Genomic DNA, 15356 nt, shown 5'->3' with positions numbered 1-15356 from the left:
AGTACCAAGGGCTGAAGGAGGAGATGGAGAGAATGTGGGGCATGAAGGCAACAGTGGTCCCAGTGGTGATCGGGACACTAGGGGCAGTAACACCCAACCTGAGTAGATGGCTCCAACAGATACCAGGAACCACACCAGAGATCTCTGTCCAGAAGAGCACAGTCCTAGGAACAGCTAAGATCCTGCGCAGAACCCTCAGACTCCCAGGCCTCTGGTAGAGGACCCGAGTCTGAAGGAAGGAGGCACCGCCCAGGAGGGCGAGGAAGGGATTTTAAAAAAATAAAATATATAGAATAAATAAAACATGCTTCCAATCTTTTGGGCTTAAAGCACATTTGATACTATTCACATTTTGTTCGTCATAAGAATTGAGATTAACATTTATCCCACACAACTGTAAATTGTGGCATTACAATTTCATGTAATCTTCATCTTTATGGTTTCACGTACCTCCGTCCTGTGATAATGGTTGTGATAACTGCACTCACTGGTATAAAGCAATATAGTATATTTAGCAGACAGACAACCAATAAACCGGTCAGGATTTCTGCATTTTGTTAATGAACATGTCAGTATTTTACAATAAATCTATTAAAAAATCTTCCAGTATCTGGAAGATGATTAATGACACCACACAACTGACAAAGGAGGGCAAGAACAGCCAATGAGAAGGCGAGAATCATCATTTTCACTCAATATCTTGTGGATCATCATTCACTGATGGCGCGCCCCTGAGGAAAAAGAAAGAAAATACATCTTTGCAGGGTTTTCTGTACTAGCATGATTGGAAATTTCATACTGCAGCTGAGCTGAGTCACTCATTTCCTGGTTTGAGTGCATGGTCAATCGACCCGGGACAAAATGCCAACCCTTTAACGGCGCTGAATCGACCCGACAAGGCACTATTTTCATGCAGTGTGAAAGGGGCTAGAAGACATCTTATGGTCCCCCTAAGATGAAACTGCCTTCCAGACAACGAGAGGGGGGCTGTAGGTAAGAGCTCCCTTGGATAATGATGAGCAGTAAGTGTGCAGTGTTCCATACCTGTATTTTTGTTTTGGGCTCAATTTTTGCATCATAAATAATGACAGTTTTTGACAATGTTGTTCTGCATTTGAATTTATCCAATTTAGGACCTATAAAGCCAATAATTGAACTATCATGTCTTGTCCTTTGCTTCCTGTTTATAAGGTGCATGGACTCACCCTGAATATGGCGGTGGTGGGGCATCATGTTGCCCCCTGGAGGTAAGAGCCTCATTGTAGCTGGGTAGCCCCGGAGCAGGGATCCTACCAAGAGGCACTGACTCTGGAACTGGATGGCCATCTGCTGTCATCCTCACTGGAGTTCTAGATCAGAACACAGTGCAACAAGTGTTGAATCTGAAACTTCAGAATGGCTTTGTGGGTTGAGGATTAACTAAAGTTGGTGTGGTGATCAACAAATGTCTTTCTAATTATCGCATAGTTTCACATGGTTGATTAATAACCTTAGAAAGACCATGTTGCTACCCTTTTTGTTCGGTTGTGCCTAGATTGTTAATTTAATTTTTTCTTTGACGTCCCCATATCAGGCCCAAAAACATGCATTACCACACAAAACTGACGTTTTGAACTGAAACCCTGTTACCAAAATAAACACAGGGTGAATGGATTCTAAAGAACATTCCAAATTTATTTCTGATTACGGAATGACCAAGAATTCAATCTTACAAACTTACTGAGAAGACTGTCGCCCTGTTTTAAATCTGCCTTTGCAAAAGTAGATTCCCAGCACAGTTGCAATAATGGCACACACAACGATAGCAAGGAGTCCTGCCACCAGCCCTGACACATCCACTCCAGGTGCGGAGCCTTGAAAGACAAACACCTCAATAAAATACCATTACTACTATGAGTGACTTTATCTGAAATTTAAGGATTTAAAATTAGGCACATTAAACATAAGGTTGACTTTGAAAACAGACATAACATATCAGAACAATTATAACAAAATAATACTTTGGCTGACAATAATAATATTTGATCAGAAAAGGATGAGGAGAAGGAATGCAAGGAGTGAAAAAGAAGCAATAATTACCTTGACTACTGAGATAAGTTTTCCAAAACAGGTCCTAAAATGAAAGAAGAAAAGTAATTGATGAAGTGGTTAAATTAAAATTAAAATTTAAAACAAGAATGTATGGGGGAACAAAATCAAGACAAAACAATTATCTCTGCTCACAAAGGCCAGATTGATTCCTGAAATTTGATATTATTAGAACTTATTATAAACTATAACAATTCTTGTATGTTTGTTTGACCAATGTACTGAACAGAAAACCATGTCATACTCTACATCACACCACAATACAATTAGAATAACATGAAACATGTGGCTTATGGGTAGAACTGAAGAATTCTGTATTCAAGTGTGTTCAATTACAAAAACAAACATTAGGAGCATTACCGTTTGGACGTTGTCTTCGAACACCTCTCGGGCCTCCTCATAGGTGCACAACTCTTCTCTACACTCCCTCTCTAGGCTGTCAGGGACCACCAGCTCAAAGTCCCAGCTGTTATAGAGCAGTGAGCGGGACAGGAAGGAGGAAGCTGTCTCCCCATCTACCAACACTAGGTTTCACATATCATGAAAAAATGATGTGTCAAGTGTCATGTTCTAAAACTGCAGTTTAATAGTTATTCTGCCCATTGCATGGTTGCATTTCACAATGTAATACAAAAACGTTTGGCTATCATTTTTAAATGTCACTTTCTTTAGCTGCATACTTTCCCCCCCTCTTGTTTATACTACTTACATAGTTTATAATCATACTTTGCCATACTTACTTAATTTAAAATTTACTGCACTTTTTTATTTTTATATACAGATGCATTAAAATTGCGGTGCAGCAGTAGCCCAGTCTCAGACCAAAGGTTGTAAAAGTGTGCTGGTAGCAGGAGAACCTGGGGGCTCCTCCAGAGCACTGAGCAAGCTACAGAACCTCCAAATACTCAGATAGTCCCGAAATGGTTAACCATTCATTGTGCCCATTCCTATGCCCTGGACGACGAATGTACTTATTATTTTATTATTATTGTTGTTGTCGTTGTTTTTAAATAAGACGACAGTGGAGCGATTGTACCCGGAAACGTAAAAAGTTGCTCGGAAGCAGCTGTGGTTTACCTGGAGATAATCGATTCGTAACACTGACCCATCAATGACCCATCAGACTTTACAAACATATCAAAAGATTGACAGGGCTGACATGGAAACGGAACTTTGCAAGAAAAGTCACGGGAAAAGTACTCAAGTCTAGACGAGGAGAGGAATTGAAGAGGAATTTCCCTTAAATACTCACTCGTGTGAAAGTTACTTTGTTTTGTTGTTTTTTGGTTAGTTTGTTCCGTCTTCTAGGAGGAAAAGGAGTATTCTTGAGCGGTAAATCAGACTTTTAAATTCGGTTTAAACCACCAAGCCAGGCAGAGAGTGTGCTGTTATCCGTGAGTACATTTGTTGAAAAACCGGTTAAACAGTATACGGGGGAAGAACGCGTCACTCAGCTTGTTTCACTGGCTTATAATCTGAGATAAAACATTCATAAATTACATAAAATTATACTGTGACTTATATGTATGGTTAAATTTTAATTTAGTTTGTCAAATTTTCGGGGAAACATTTATATAAAAAAGTGCAGCAAAGGTCTGTCCTATTATGAAATTTCAAACTGCATCTTCAGATCTGCTAAGTGCATCTCTACATCTTACTAAAATTTTACCTTTTAAAATTTGGTATGCCTTTATTTTAACTATACCGTAGCCTGCTATTTCACGAATGTGAACGAAATGCCAAGCCAAAACCCAAGGAAGTGCTCTTGGGAACGGGGAGACGTTAAAGCCAAAAGAGATTAACGCGGTCAAAAAACCCAGATGGGTCACCCACGCCCCTAGAGGACAAACTCACCCACGCCCCCTAGAGGACAAACCCACCCACGCCCCCTAGAGGACAAACCCACGCCCCCTAGAGGACAAACAGAGCACAAAAAATACCAAAACACGCAGACCAGACACAGGGTCATAACACAGGCATTGTTTTCTTTCCAACCCCTCAGTGGCCAGGCCGATGCCACAGTTCCTCCCATTGTTTGCCAGTTGGTGCCGAAAATAGCGCTAATTTAATGATTCCATTTCTAGTCCTTTCTTTAAAGAAAAAATCCTGTTTGTTCCAACTTCTCTTGTCGAAAAGACATCTCAAAAAGCACCTGCCCCTCACTACCAGGGTATCACTTTACTCCAGGTTTTTGTTATTTTAAAATAAAAAAAATACGTGCCATCTCTTTTGCAGGGTTTTAAAAATGTTGGGTTTATTTTTCTGAAGCCCATAGCCCTCGTTACTGGACACTGACATGTATATGTCACCTGTTAGTATATGAAAGAGCTTTATGGGAAGAAATTGTGTTTTATGAAATGCAAGGTATATCACTATGGGACATGTCTCTTGCACTTGTCCACAGAAGCAATTTTCCACAACACCAGTCCTGAACATCTGATCATAGACATTGTAGAAGAACTAGACACAGATTGCAGAAAAGAATCCCCAAAAATCCCTCAGAAAGATTCTTTGCACAGGCTTACATTGAAAAGGGGTGTGTTTAAGGGATATTTTTAAGTCATGGATTGTTTTTCAGCTGAAAAACTCACAAAATTCATTTACTTTTGCAGGGGAGGAGAGGAGAGGAGAGGGGAGGGGAGGGGAGGAGAGGAGGAGGGAGGGGGGGAGGGGAGGGGAGGGGAGAGAGGAGAGGAGAGGAGAGAGAGCGAGAGGAGAGGAGAGGAGAGAGAGGAGAGGGGAGGGGAGGAGGAGGAGAGGAGAGGGAGGAGAGGAGAGGAGATGAGGAGAGGGGAGGGGAGGGGAGGGGAGGGGAGGGGGAGGGGGGGAGGGGAGGAGAGGGGAGGGGGAGGGGAGGGGGGGGGGAGGGGAGGGGGAGGGGGAGGGGAGGGGAGGGGAGGAGGGGAGGGGAGGGGAGGGGGGGGAGGGGAGAGAGGAGAGGAGAGGAGAGGAGAGGAGAGGAGAGGAGAGGAGAGGAGAAGGTTTTAAAAATTATTCTAAATTTAACGGGCAGCCAATGAAGAGACGCCATTACAGGAGTTATGTGATCTCTTTTGTCAATACCTGTCAGAACTCTGGCTCCAGCATTTTGGATCAGCTGGAGGCTTCTTAAAGAGTTGGTTGGACACCCTGATAATAAAAAATTACAATAGTCCAGCCTAGAAGTAACAAATGCTGGACTAACTTTTCAGCATCATGCAGCGTCAGTAGCTTCCTGATCTTTGTGATGTTCCTCAGGTGAAAAAAGGCACTTCTAGAGACTAGTTTAATGTGTGAGTTCGAGGACAGATTTTGGTCACCGAGGCAGTGTTCTTGCATCTAAAATCCCTATTCACCTGCAGTCCTATCTTGGTCCATCCAGATCCCAGTCATCAGTTTGTGTTGGAGGTTGATGCTTCTGATGCAAACAGCCTGAACATTGATGGGATGGGATGTACAAGCTATTAAAACAGATCGACTTTTATCTGGGCTACATCAAGATTGATCATAAACACGCAACCAAAGAAAGAAAAGAGAAGACGGTCTACTTAGAATAACTATCAATACTGATGAGGCTTGTCTAAAGGTGGGGAATGCAGTACACATCCACTAACCCACAGAAAAATACAATTTTTATTTCACCCCAGGTCAGAAGTAAATTGAGGATGAGGAGGAATAGAAGCAGGTCACTTACATATTTTCTGTTGCAATATTAGAAAAAGATACATGAGCTAACACCCTTAAAAATAAGATCCATCTGTCTTGTACAGCTAGATCGTTAGTTAAAAACTTCTAACATGGAAATGAGGATGAGGAGATTCCCCTAACCAGGACTACACTACAGGACAGATTACTCAGGTTGGTGCTCCCACAGTTGGTGCTTGTTGCTACCTTTGATGATTCTAATGGATGAACACAGCGTCTGTCTGTGCCGCCACTAGGTGGCGCTGTGTGCTATTCCTGCAGAAGCCTCTGGCTGGATGTACTATAATGTGGCAAAAACAGTTGAGTGAAGGTGATATTTGACAGCCTAATTTTACGAGTTTTTACTAAATGATAGATATTTTGAATCGTAATCAGGCGAAAGGAGACTGCTGATGTTCATGAAGGAGAGAAGAGTTGCTGTCATCAGTCTCCATAAAGGTGTTTAATGTGGTCAGTGCTGCCTCCAAACACACGCAAAGTTATGATGAGTCCTCTATGTCCAGTATGCTGCTTGCTTTGCTCATTAAAGTTGCTTATGAAAAACGTCTGTGTAGATTCTCTTATGAAAAACACAGCAACATATAAAACAACATATAAAACATAATAATAATAATTATTAATACAAACTGTGGCATTGACATGAATGATTTAGGAATGAAGCAGTAACAGGACAAAGACAATGTTTTAAAAAAACACATGAAAGTGTTAGTTCAGCGGTCCTGACGTAAGAACACGTGACCTGTCCTCGGTCTTATAAGGTCGCTTTAACAAAGTTTCTCTCACTTTTCCGCTGCTGCCAAACTTCAGTCTGCGGAGGAAACGCACCTCACAACTTCTCTGGGTAAGTTCAAACAACACAACCAACTTTTTCTCGAAGCCTTTTATCGTCTTCTTGCTCGGACCTGCTTCATTTAAACTTAAATCTCCGGTGGGCAGTAAGACAATTGAACTCGCATCCACCTCCAGGGACCTGCGGGATCCACATTGGACCGGAACCAGTCTTCATCCGCTCAGCTCTTCTTCTAGTCCTCTAGTGTTTAAACTTTACTTTTCGGTTTTAAGATGCACTTTTTCACATAAACTCTCTCCTTATACACACACACACACACACACACACACACACACACACACACACCACACACACACACACACACACACCACACACACACACACACAGTTGAGTAAGCCCCTGACAGCAGGGAAGCTGACAAGTGGAATGTTCGCCGCTAATGTGGTCGTTTAGCGGAAAAGTTGGCGCTTTGGCGCAGATGTCCTCACAGCGTCTCTCTATTGTTCTGCTGTGGACCTGGTGGAGGAGACAGTTAAAGTGGCGGGACAACAGCTCTGATGTCCTCTCTGCTGGACAGGGTTACGGTCCAGCAGCACTGATGTCCCCTCTGCTGGAGCACCATTTACAGCATAACTGAGAGCACATGCCTGCAGCTTCACATGAGCCTGATTAGAGGACAGCATCAGGGGACGGACGGGGCCAACACTGTCCTCTGTGTCTCTAGCAGACTCCTCTGAGGCTTCTGAGTGACACCTGAGTTTATGGGGCTTCAACCATGTTGTCTGAACACTCCCTATCTCATCTATCTATCTATCTATCTATCTATCTATCTATCTATCTATCTATCTATCTATCTATCTATCTATCTATCTATCTATCTATCTATCTATCTATCTATCTATCTATCTATCTATCTATCTATCTATCTATCCCTCTTTAACTTAATTTCTTTCCATTAATTTTGCCTTTCCATTATCCATTTTCAGTCTTTTTCCTCCACAATCCCCCTTTTTTTAGTTTTCCATACGTCCAGATGATTTTGTTCCACTTTATTGGTATTTTTGATTCTAAGAATAACTTCTTATTCTCATCTTCTTCTATTTAAGTGGTTTTAGTCTTCAGCCAACTGGGGTTCGCCTATGTGACGTTCACCTGTTGACACTGGCCTCAGGTGCTCAGCAGCAGCTCTGAGGTTTTTCATTCAAGACTTTTTCGATTGCAAACAGTCGTATTTGCCTTCGTGCAGCTATTCCCCCTCTCAGATTACAACAGTTCACCAGTGATTCTTTTATTCTAGTTCATGAGGTTTCTTCATGCTCTGACCTCAGACTCAGACTCACCTCTGAAACCAGCTGGTGTTGCGTCAACCATTGTATCATATAGCCGACATCGTGGCCCCTCCGTCTCTCTCCCCATACTTCGTGTCCAACCAAATCTGCCTGTGTTTATGCCAGATGGGGTTTATTCCGCTTGCCGGGACATTGCAGTTATTACAAGAGTGCACAAGGATGAAGCTCCTCTCCTCTCCTTTGTACTGAAGTTGTTCTTCCTGGCTGAGCTCCTGAAGTGTGCTGTGTCAGAACTGTTGGTGAGGACAGGTGACATTGACCATGGTCCAGGATGGATCCTGTAGCTCATCAGCTCAGGCTATTGCTTCCACACAGGCCTGTGGAAAATGAGCTGTGCACCTGAATGTTAGTCCTGAACGTACGTTTCACCCCAGGTTTCGGTCAGACTGGTTCATATCAACGCCACAAGGGGTCGCCATTGAGGCGGTTGACAAATCCTGATTTACCGTTTTAGAGATGAAGTGTGGATATAAGGCACCAGAACTGTCCAGGTGTTCTGGACTGGGACGGCGCTTCAGTTCCATTCAGCCTGGAACTTGTTATCCGTTCAAGTTTAAACTGACAGTGGTGAAGAATCACGTGTCCACAGTAAGCGAACTTCATTTCCTGTGAGGAAATCCATCTGACTGGGCACCACGAAGACACAGTCCACATGTACACTGGAGACACTCCAGCAGTCTGGGAGTACACTTCTGTGATCCACCTGTTCCGCTGTCCTCCATCTTGTCACCCTCACATCTGTAGTAGCATAGTTGGGGTTAGTACATCGTACATCACTGAGCATAAGCAGACTGTCGGAGACTGATGACATCACAAAATCACCTGTTCATGTGCTCCGCCTGAAGGGAAAATCTGTCTTCATTACCAGTCCGTCCGTCCATCCATCCATCCATCCATCCATCCATCCATCCATCATCCATCCATCCATCCATCCATCCATCCACCCATCCATCCATCCATCCATCCATCCATCCATCATCCATCCATCCATCCATCCATCCATCCATCCACCCATCCATCCACCCATCCATCCATCCATCCATCCACCCATCCATCCATCCATCCATCCATCCATCCATCATCCATCCATCCATCCCATCCATCCATCCAATCCATCCATCCACCCATCCATCCATCCATCCATCCATCAATCCATCCATCCATCCTCCATCCATCCATCCATCCATCCATCCATCAATCCATCCATCATCCATCCATCCATCCACCCATCCATCCATCCATCATCCATCCATCCATCCATCCATCCATACATCCATCCATCATCTGCAGATCTGCATGTCCTGAATGAGCATCTATGGGGATGCTCATTCAGGACATTCTTCTGGAGAACCATCTGACTGGTTGTGACCAGCAGTTGAGGCTGAGGAAGGATTGATGTGTCAACTCTTCACCTGTCCAAGGCTGTCCAAGGTGTCCTCTACTGGGCTTTATGGTCAAGATGATGGATGTGAGATTACTGCTGGAGTAATTTTCAGAGCCCCCGTAGAGCTTTCATTAGTATGACGTCAGAAGCTCAAAAACCTGATTTTGACCGTGTGTACAGACCTTATTTCACACTCTTCCTCTCTTTCACCAGCTGACGCCTCCTGAAGATGGGTGACTGGAGTGCTCTGGGTCGATTGTTGGACAAGGTTCAGGCCTACTCCACTGCTGGAGGGAAGGTGTGGCTCTCTGTCCTCTTCATATTCCGGATCCTTGTTCTGGGCACTGCTGTGGAATCAGCGTGGGGAGATGAGCAGTCTGCCTTCAAATGCAACACCCAGCAGCCTGGTTGCGAGAATGTCTGCTATGACAAGTCTTTCCCTATCTCCCATGTTCGCTTCTGGGTCCTACAGATCATCTTCGTGTCAACACCTACCCTCCTGTACTTGGCTCATGTTTTCTACCTGAATAGGAAAGAACAGAAATTCAGCAGGATTGAAGAGGTGCTCAAAGCTGTACAAAATGACGGCGGCGACGTTGATGTCCCACTGAAGAAGATTGAGATGAAAAAGCTTAAATATGGCATTGAGGAACATGGAAAAGTGAAGATGAAAGGAGCCCTGCTGAGAACTTACATAGTCAGCATCTTCTTCAAGTCACTTTTTGAGGTGGGCTTCCTGGTGATTCAGTGGTACATCTATGGCTTCAGTTTGTCTGCTGTCTACACCTGTGAGAGGTCCCCATGTCCACACAGGGTGGACTGTTTCTTGTCCCGTCCCACTGAGAAGACGGTCTTCATTATTTTCATGTTGGTGGTCTCGCTCGTATCCCTGGTACTTAATATTATTGAGCTCTTCTATGTGCTTTTCAAGAATATCAAAGATCGTGTGAAGGGCAAACAGCAGCCTACGCTCTACCCCAGCGCTGGCACCCTCAGCCCTATGCCCAAAGAGCTGTCCACTACCAAGTATGCCTACTACAACGGTTGTTCCTCGCCAACTGCACCACTTTCACCCATGTCGCCGCCAGGTTATAAGATGGCCACAGGGGAGCGGGGGGCCGGATCGTGCCGTAATTATAATAAGCACGCTAGCGAGCAGAATTGGGCCAACTACTCCACAGAGCAGAAGCGACTCGGACAGAATGGTGGAGGAAGCACAATTTCAAATTCCCACGCCCAAGCGTTTGACTTCCCGGATGATACCCAAGAGCACAAGAAAATGTCCTCATTGGCAGCTCATGAGCTGCAACCGTTAGCGCTGATGGACGCTCGTCCTTGCAGCCGGGCAAGCAGCCGATTGAGCAGTCGAGCACGGCCAGATGACCTAGATGTTTGAGCTCCCCCCCCCATCCAGAGAATCAGGAAACACACGTCATACAGATTCAAGCTAACACTGTTCGTTGTTGTCAGCCGCAACACTTAGCCTAATAAAAATAGGTTCAAATGTTTACCGATGAAACCTTTTATTGGAGCCAAGCTCTCATCGGAAAACAGAACTGCTGCAGGAGTGGTCAAAAAGAAAAGAAAGTAAGAAAGTGTTGGTGAATGAGAGTAATTCCATGGGCTAGTTTTACACTTGTCCAGAGTTAATTAGTTCCATCAGTGTATCAATTCGTTTCTTTTGAGCATTAAGCAGTCACACGTAAAATAAAGCTGAGCCCTAACGGGGCTGGTGGACCAGATTCTTCAGGCTTCATGCAACACTTTGTTTCACTACAACTCTCCAAAAACATGCTGTGAACAGTTGATAAAGCAAACTGAAGATGTTTCAAATCTCAACAATTTACTTAATTCCTCCTGGAACATAAGCACCAAACAGATGTTGGAACTGAGACATTTCAGCAGTTGATGGAGAACCTTCACTCATTTTGAGTTTGTTGGCATGAACATATCTCAATGGACGTTGGGTTTTTGGATGAAAGGTGAAGACTTCTCCTATATGTTGCTCTAACAACATATGATCCTGTCATCAATGCCTTCTTTCCAGATTTGAAGGCACTACTGCAACTGCAGGAACCATCTTAGTTCTGATTCCTGTCTTCTTAGGCAGCAGGTCCATCGAATCAAGGTTAGATTCTTCTGAGCACAGAAGCGTTTTGAGTTTAACCTGGGGGCAGTTGAAGTAAACCTTGATGCAGAGAAGATGGTGGTGTTTCTGGCTCACATTCACACATGGCTTCTTTCTGCAAGCTACAGCTTTCAGTTCAAGATCGCACAGGGAACTGTTCTGAAGAGTTCCTGAGCTCCTACAGTGGTTTCCAGGAGAGAATCGTTCCTATTTTTAATACAGTGCTGCTTGAAGATCACAAGCATCCATTTTTGACCTTTGACCTTGTCCCTTAGTCTACAATGTGGGCGTCACGATCCTCAAAGTCATGGGAATTTGACACTGAGCAACCTTTTCCTTCACGTGTTCCTCAGTTTTAGATGCAGTTTGTTGCATTTTGGTCAACCTCTGCCCATCGCTACATCTGAGAGGCTCCTTTTAGACCCTGAGCCGTTGCTAAGTTACCTCATTGGTAGTCAACTGCTCCTGCAGTTGTTTTTCATTAGCCCCAGTTCATTCTGCTGCTCCTGCTCCAACTTTTCTAACATGTTATTGCTATCAATTTCAAAACAAGCCAAGATTTTCCACCAAATGCTAAAATGTCTCATCTGATATGTTGTTATTGTTCCATCAGGAGTAATAATATCTGCCTTTCTGAGTGCAGAAAATCATTCTGTTTTTTATATTTTACTCGTCCTCCAAGCTTTTCTGAAGGTGGGGCAGCCCTCAGATCATATGAATTGTACTCTGTGGTATTTTTCTCAGACTGTTGAAGTTCCTCTGTGACATTTCTCTCCAGGAAGAGCTGGAAACAATGGGAGGAAGAGGATCTTCCTGCCCACAGCTTGGCTGTCCAGCCTGTAGCACTTTGCTCATTTTGATGACCAGTCATATAACCCGCTAATATTTGTCACATGGGTTCATAAGAAATGTCATGTTTAGGGTACATCAGACCGAAGGTTGTAATCACTTGCTTCCACTAGTTCTCTTCTTCTGCCAAGAGAAAAACACTTTCTTCATGTGTTTTGGCTTTTAGGATTTTTTTTTGTCAGTTAGTGTTTATACTACTGCTTAGTCCTGTTAGTACTGTAAATCAAGCTGTCGCGCTCTCACACTCACATTTTTAGAAGACTACTTTTAAAACTTGTATTAATATTGAGTCTCTTTTATTCCAAATTAGCACCACAACCACAAGGTGAAATCTGACTTTAGACTTGTTAACTTTTCTTGTCAGTTAAAAGTGTTGTTCAGCATCTGTGTTCTGGTACTTTGTTCTGTCACAAAGGCACTTGATACGGTCATAGATCCACGTGACCACTGTTTCTGATAAATGTGTTACTAACTTATTTAATAACAGGAGGGGTGGCAGATACAGGAGCAGTGCAACACTGAATGAGTGTGTTAGAGCAGAGGAGTGGCCAGGACGGATCAGAGGGGATCCACTGTTGGACAGTGTGTGACTGTGACAGCACAACTCATTTATTGAAAGTGTGAGAGCTTTTTTAACCAATAAATATTTTTACTTCTTCTTAATATTGGATTGTTTGGTTTATTTCACACAGTACGATTCCACAGTGAAAGATTTCTGAATTACCAACTATAGAAATACCAACGATGCAAAAGATTAAAAATAAAGTCAAGTGTGCTACTAAACACATGTGAGATCATGCTGATAGTGGCAATATGATGTTACATAAGTATCCTCCAAGACTCAAAGGATGGAGGCCTTCATCTCTCAGGAAACCCTAAAAAAGCTGGAGGAGTATATGAGAGGCTGCAGTTCATGGAGAAGAAGAAGGAGCGATATACAGAAGGACTGATTTACACAAAGGCAAAACACTTCTCACATGGCTCTGTAAAACCTGTCAGATCACCTCACGTAAAATATAAAATGCATACATTCATTTTAAAAATGAAAAGCCCAAACCGTCCAGACCAGTCTGAACAGTAGGGTGAGATATTTGGACCTCCTGGGGGAGTGAGTTCCAGATACAAGGGCACTAAACACTAAAGTATCATTGAGGAAATTCTTTATTTGAAACAAAACCCTGAATGCCATCAAACAAGAAAAGATGTCTTTATCCAGCTGATAGCAGGAGCTCAAACTGGGCCGCTAACAGGTGAAGAAGCAGGCGAAGAAACAGGCGAAGAAGCAGGCGAAGAAGCAGGCGAAGAAACAGGCGAAGAAGCAGGCGAAGAAGCAGGCGAAGAACAGGCGAAGAAGCAGGCGAAGAAACAGGCGAAGAAGCAGGCGAAGAAACAGGCGAAGAAAAAACAACATCAAAATCATTGAAATATGACAAATAAAAAATGGTGTGATGATCAAACAGACCAAAGAAACAGGAGACAAGAGCTGAGAGCAACAAACAGCACAAAGTAGCAGGCTAACCTAACACACACACACACACACACGTTACTGTAACAACAACACACACATTCACACTGAAGAGAATTATTTTATCTTGTTAGCATGTGTTGTACCATATGTTTCTGATAAGCGACCTTCATCAGAAGGTCAAGCTCCAGTATTCAGCCATCGTTCCTCTTTGTCTTATTCCTGATTAACCTGTTGATACACGCCCCCTGGTAATCCCTCATTCAGGATCAGTCATGTGTGCCAAGTATGTAATCATCAACATGCATGATGCCCTGCCTTCAAGGAATTTTAGTAACACTTCCGCCTGGGGCTGCGTTATTAGGGATTTGTACCAGCACTTTCTTTTAACTTGATGAAAATCCAGTCTCCTTGTCTCAGTGGTTTCTGCTAGAGTCAAGTTCACAGTGTGAATATTTTTAGTCAGCAGCAATTCTCATGGATTTTTCTCTGCTAAAGTTTCACCTGCTTCTTCATTAGCTCTTTTGAATGGTTCAAAGTGTGGTAAAGTATAAGGTCATCCATACAACATTTCAAAAGGTGTCAATCCTGTATTATTTAGCATTATGTGTAGGTTGAGTAAAAGTGGTTTACAAGATATCCAGTTCTTTCCTGTATCATCCATTACCTTCTTTAGATTAAATTGTGCTGTTTTATCTTTCCACCAGTCCCGCAGATTGTGGTTGATAATGAAGAGAATTATTTTATCTTGTTAGCATGTGTTGTACCATATGTTTCTGTTATAAGCACTTTAGAAGTTAGGAATGGTAGAATCTTTAGTAGGAATAAGCATAAGCAAGTCAGTTGACCCTTCCTTGACATGAATGTTGTTTGGACGGTTGGGGCCAGGAGGAGACAGTCAGGGAGAAAGTGGTAGACCCCCATCATAAAACGTGAGAGCAAAGTTTACTGGTGTTGATAAAGTTCCTTGGCAGGAATATGACCTCTGACCTGGCCATCTTGGAAGATAATGGAGAAGAAGGACCGCACCAACACTAAAGGAGGCTGGAAGAAGAAGATGAGGTCATCCGAGAAGAAGGACTGGATTGGACTGAATTAGCATCAATAATTTACATATGTTGTATAAAAGACTGGGCCAAGGGATAGTTAGGTGGTCAGACTTCATGCCCTGACAATTGACTCTGTTGTTGCTAGGGTTATGAACTGGCCCAGAGCTCTGTATATTTGTATCTTGAATTGGTTCTATTGTTAAATACATTTTGAAATTGGCATTTGTTTACTTGAAGTCTTCATTTAAAGAACACGCGGATTGGCAGTGACACACGAGAGGTATTGCAATCCAACAACACCCACGCACACACTTACACATGTTACTGCAACAACTACACACACATGCTCACACGTGCACATATATACATGCTACTGTAACAACTACACACACGTGAGCACCTAAACACATGTTACTGTAACAACTATACACACACACATACACACATGTTACTATAACAACTACACACATACACACATGTTACTACACACACATACAGACATGTCACTGTAACAACTACACACAGGCGCACATACACACATATTACTCTAACAACTACACACAGACATGG

At 43.1% G+C, this 15356-nt stretch overlaps 2 protein-coding genes across 2 annotated transcripts; one reads left to right on the top strand and one right to left on the bottom strand.

Annotated features, from left to right (window-relative positions):
• Nucleotides 1–316: 316 nt before the first annotated feature.
• On the bottom strand, nucleotides 317–3523 carry prrg2 (proline rich Gla (G-carboxyglutamic acid) 2). The gene is made up of 6 exons (XM_057017608.1): nucleotides 3341–3523; nucleotides 2449–2612; nucleotides 2080–2113; nucleotides 1721–1853; nucleotides 1206–1349; nucleotides 317–731 (listed from the first exon to the last, which is right to left on the bottom strand). Coding segments are annotated over exons 1-6 (519 nt in total). The 5' UTR covers nucleotides 3342–3523; the 3' UTR covers nucleotides 317–688.
• A 2964-nt stretch (nucleotides 3524–6487) lies between these two features.
• Nucleotides 6488–12935, top strand: gja1b (gap junction protein alpha 1b). The gene is made up of 2 exons (XM_057017606.1): nucleotides 6488–6613; nucleotides 9509–12935. Exon 2 carries the CDS (start codon nucleotides 9525–9527, stop codon nucleotides 10689–10691), a length of 1167 nt encoding a protein of 388 aa, XP_056873586.1. The 5' UTR covers nucleotides 6488–6613; nucleotides 9509–9524; the 3' UTR covers nucleotides 10692–12935.
• Nucleotides 12936–15356: the final 2421 nt, after the last annotated feature.

This window comes from Takifugu flavidus, chromosome 19 (genome assembly GCF_003711565.1).
Source record: "Takifugu flavidus isolate HTHZ2018 chromosome 19, ASM371156v2, whole genome shotgun sequence".
Classification (NCBI taxonomy): Eukaryota; Metazoa; Chordata; class Actinopteri; order Tetraodontiformes; family Tetraodontidae; genus Takifugu; species Takifugu flavidus.
Note: the sequence above shows the minus strand (reverse complement) of the source record. Positions and strands in the feature narration are given on the sequence as shown.

Coding starts and splice junctions, on each gene's coding strand:
- prrg2 (XM_057017608.1), bottom strand. Junction 2,114..2,448: donor TCGAAGACAACGTCCAAACG/GTAATGCTCCTA, acceptor CTTTCATTTTAG/GACCTGTTTTGGAAAACTTA. Junction 1,350..1,720: donor ACAGGGCGACAGTCTTCTCA/GTAAGTTTGTAA, acceptor GTTCTGATCTAG/AACTCCAGTGAGGATGACAG.
- gja1b (XM_057017606.1), top strand. CDS start 9,525: ATGGGTGACTGGAGTGCTCTGGGTCGATTGTTGGACAAGGTTCAGGCC.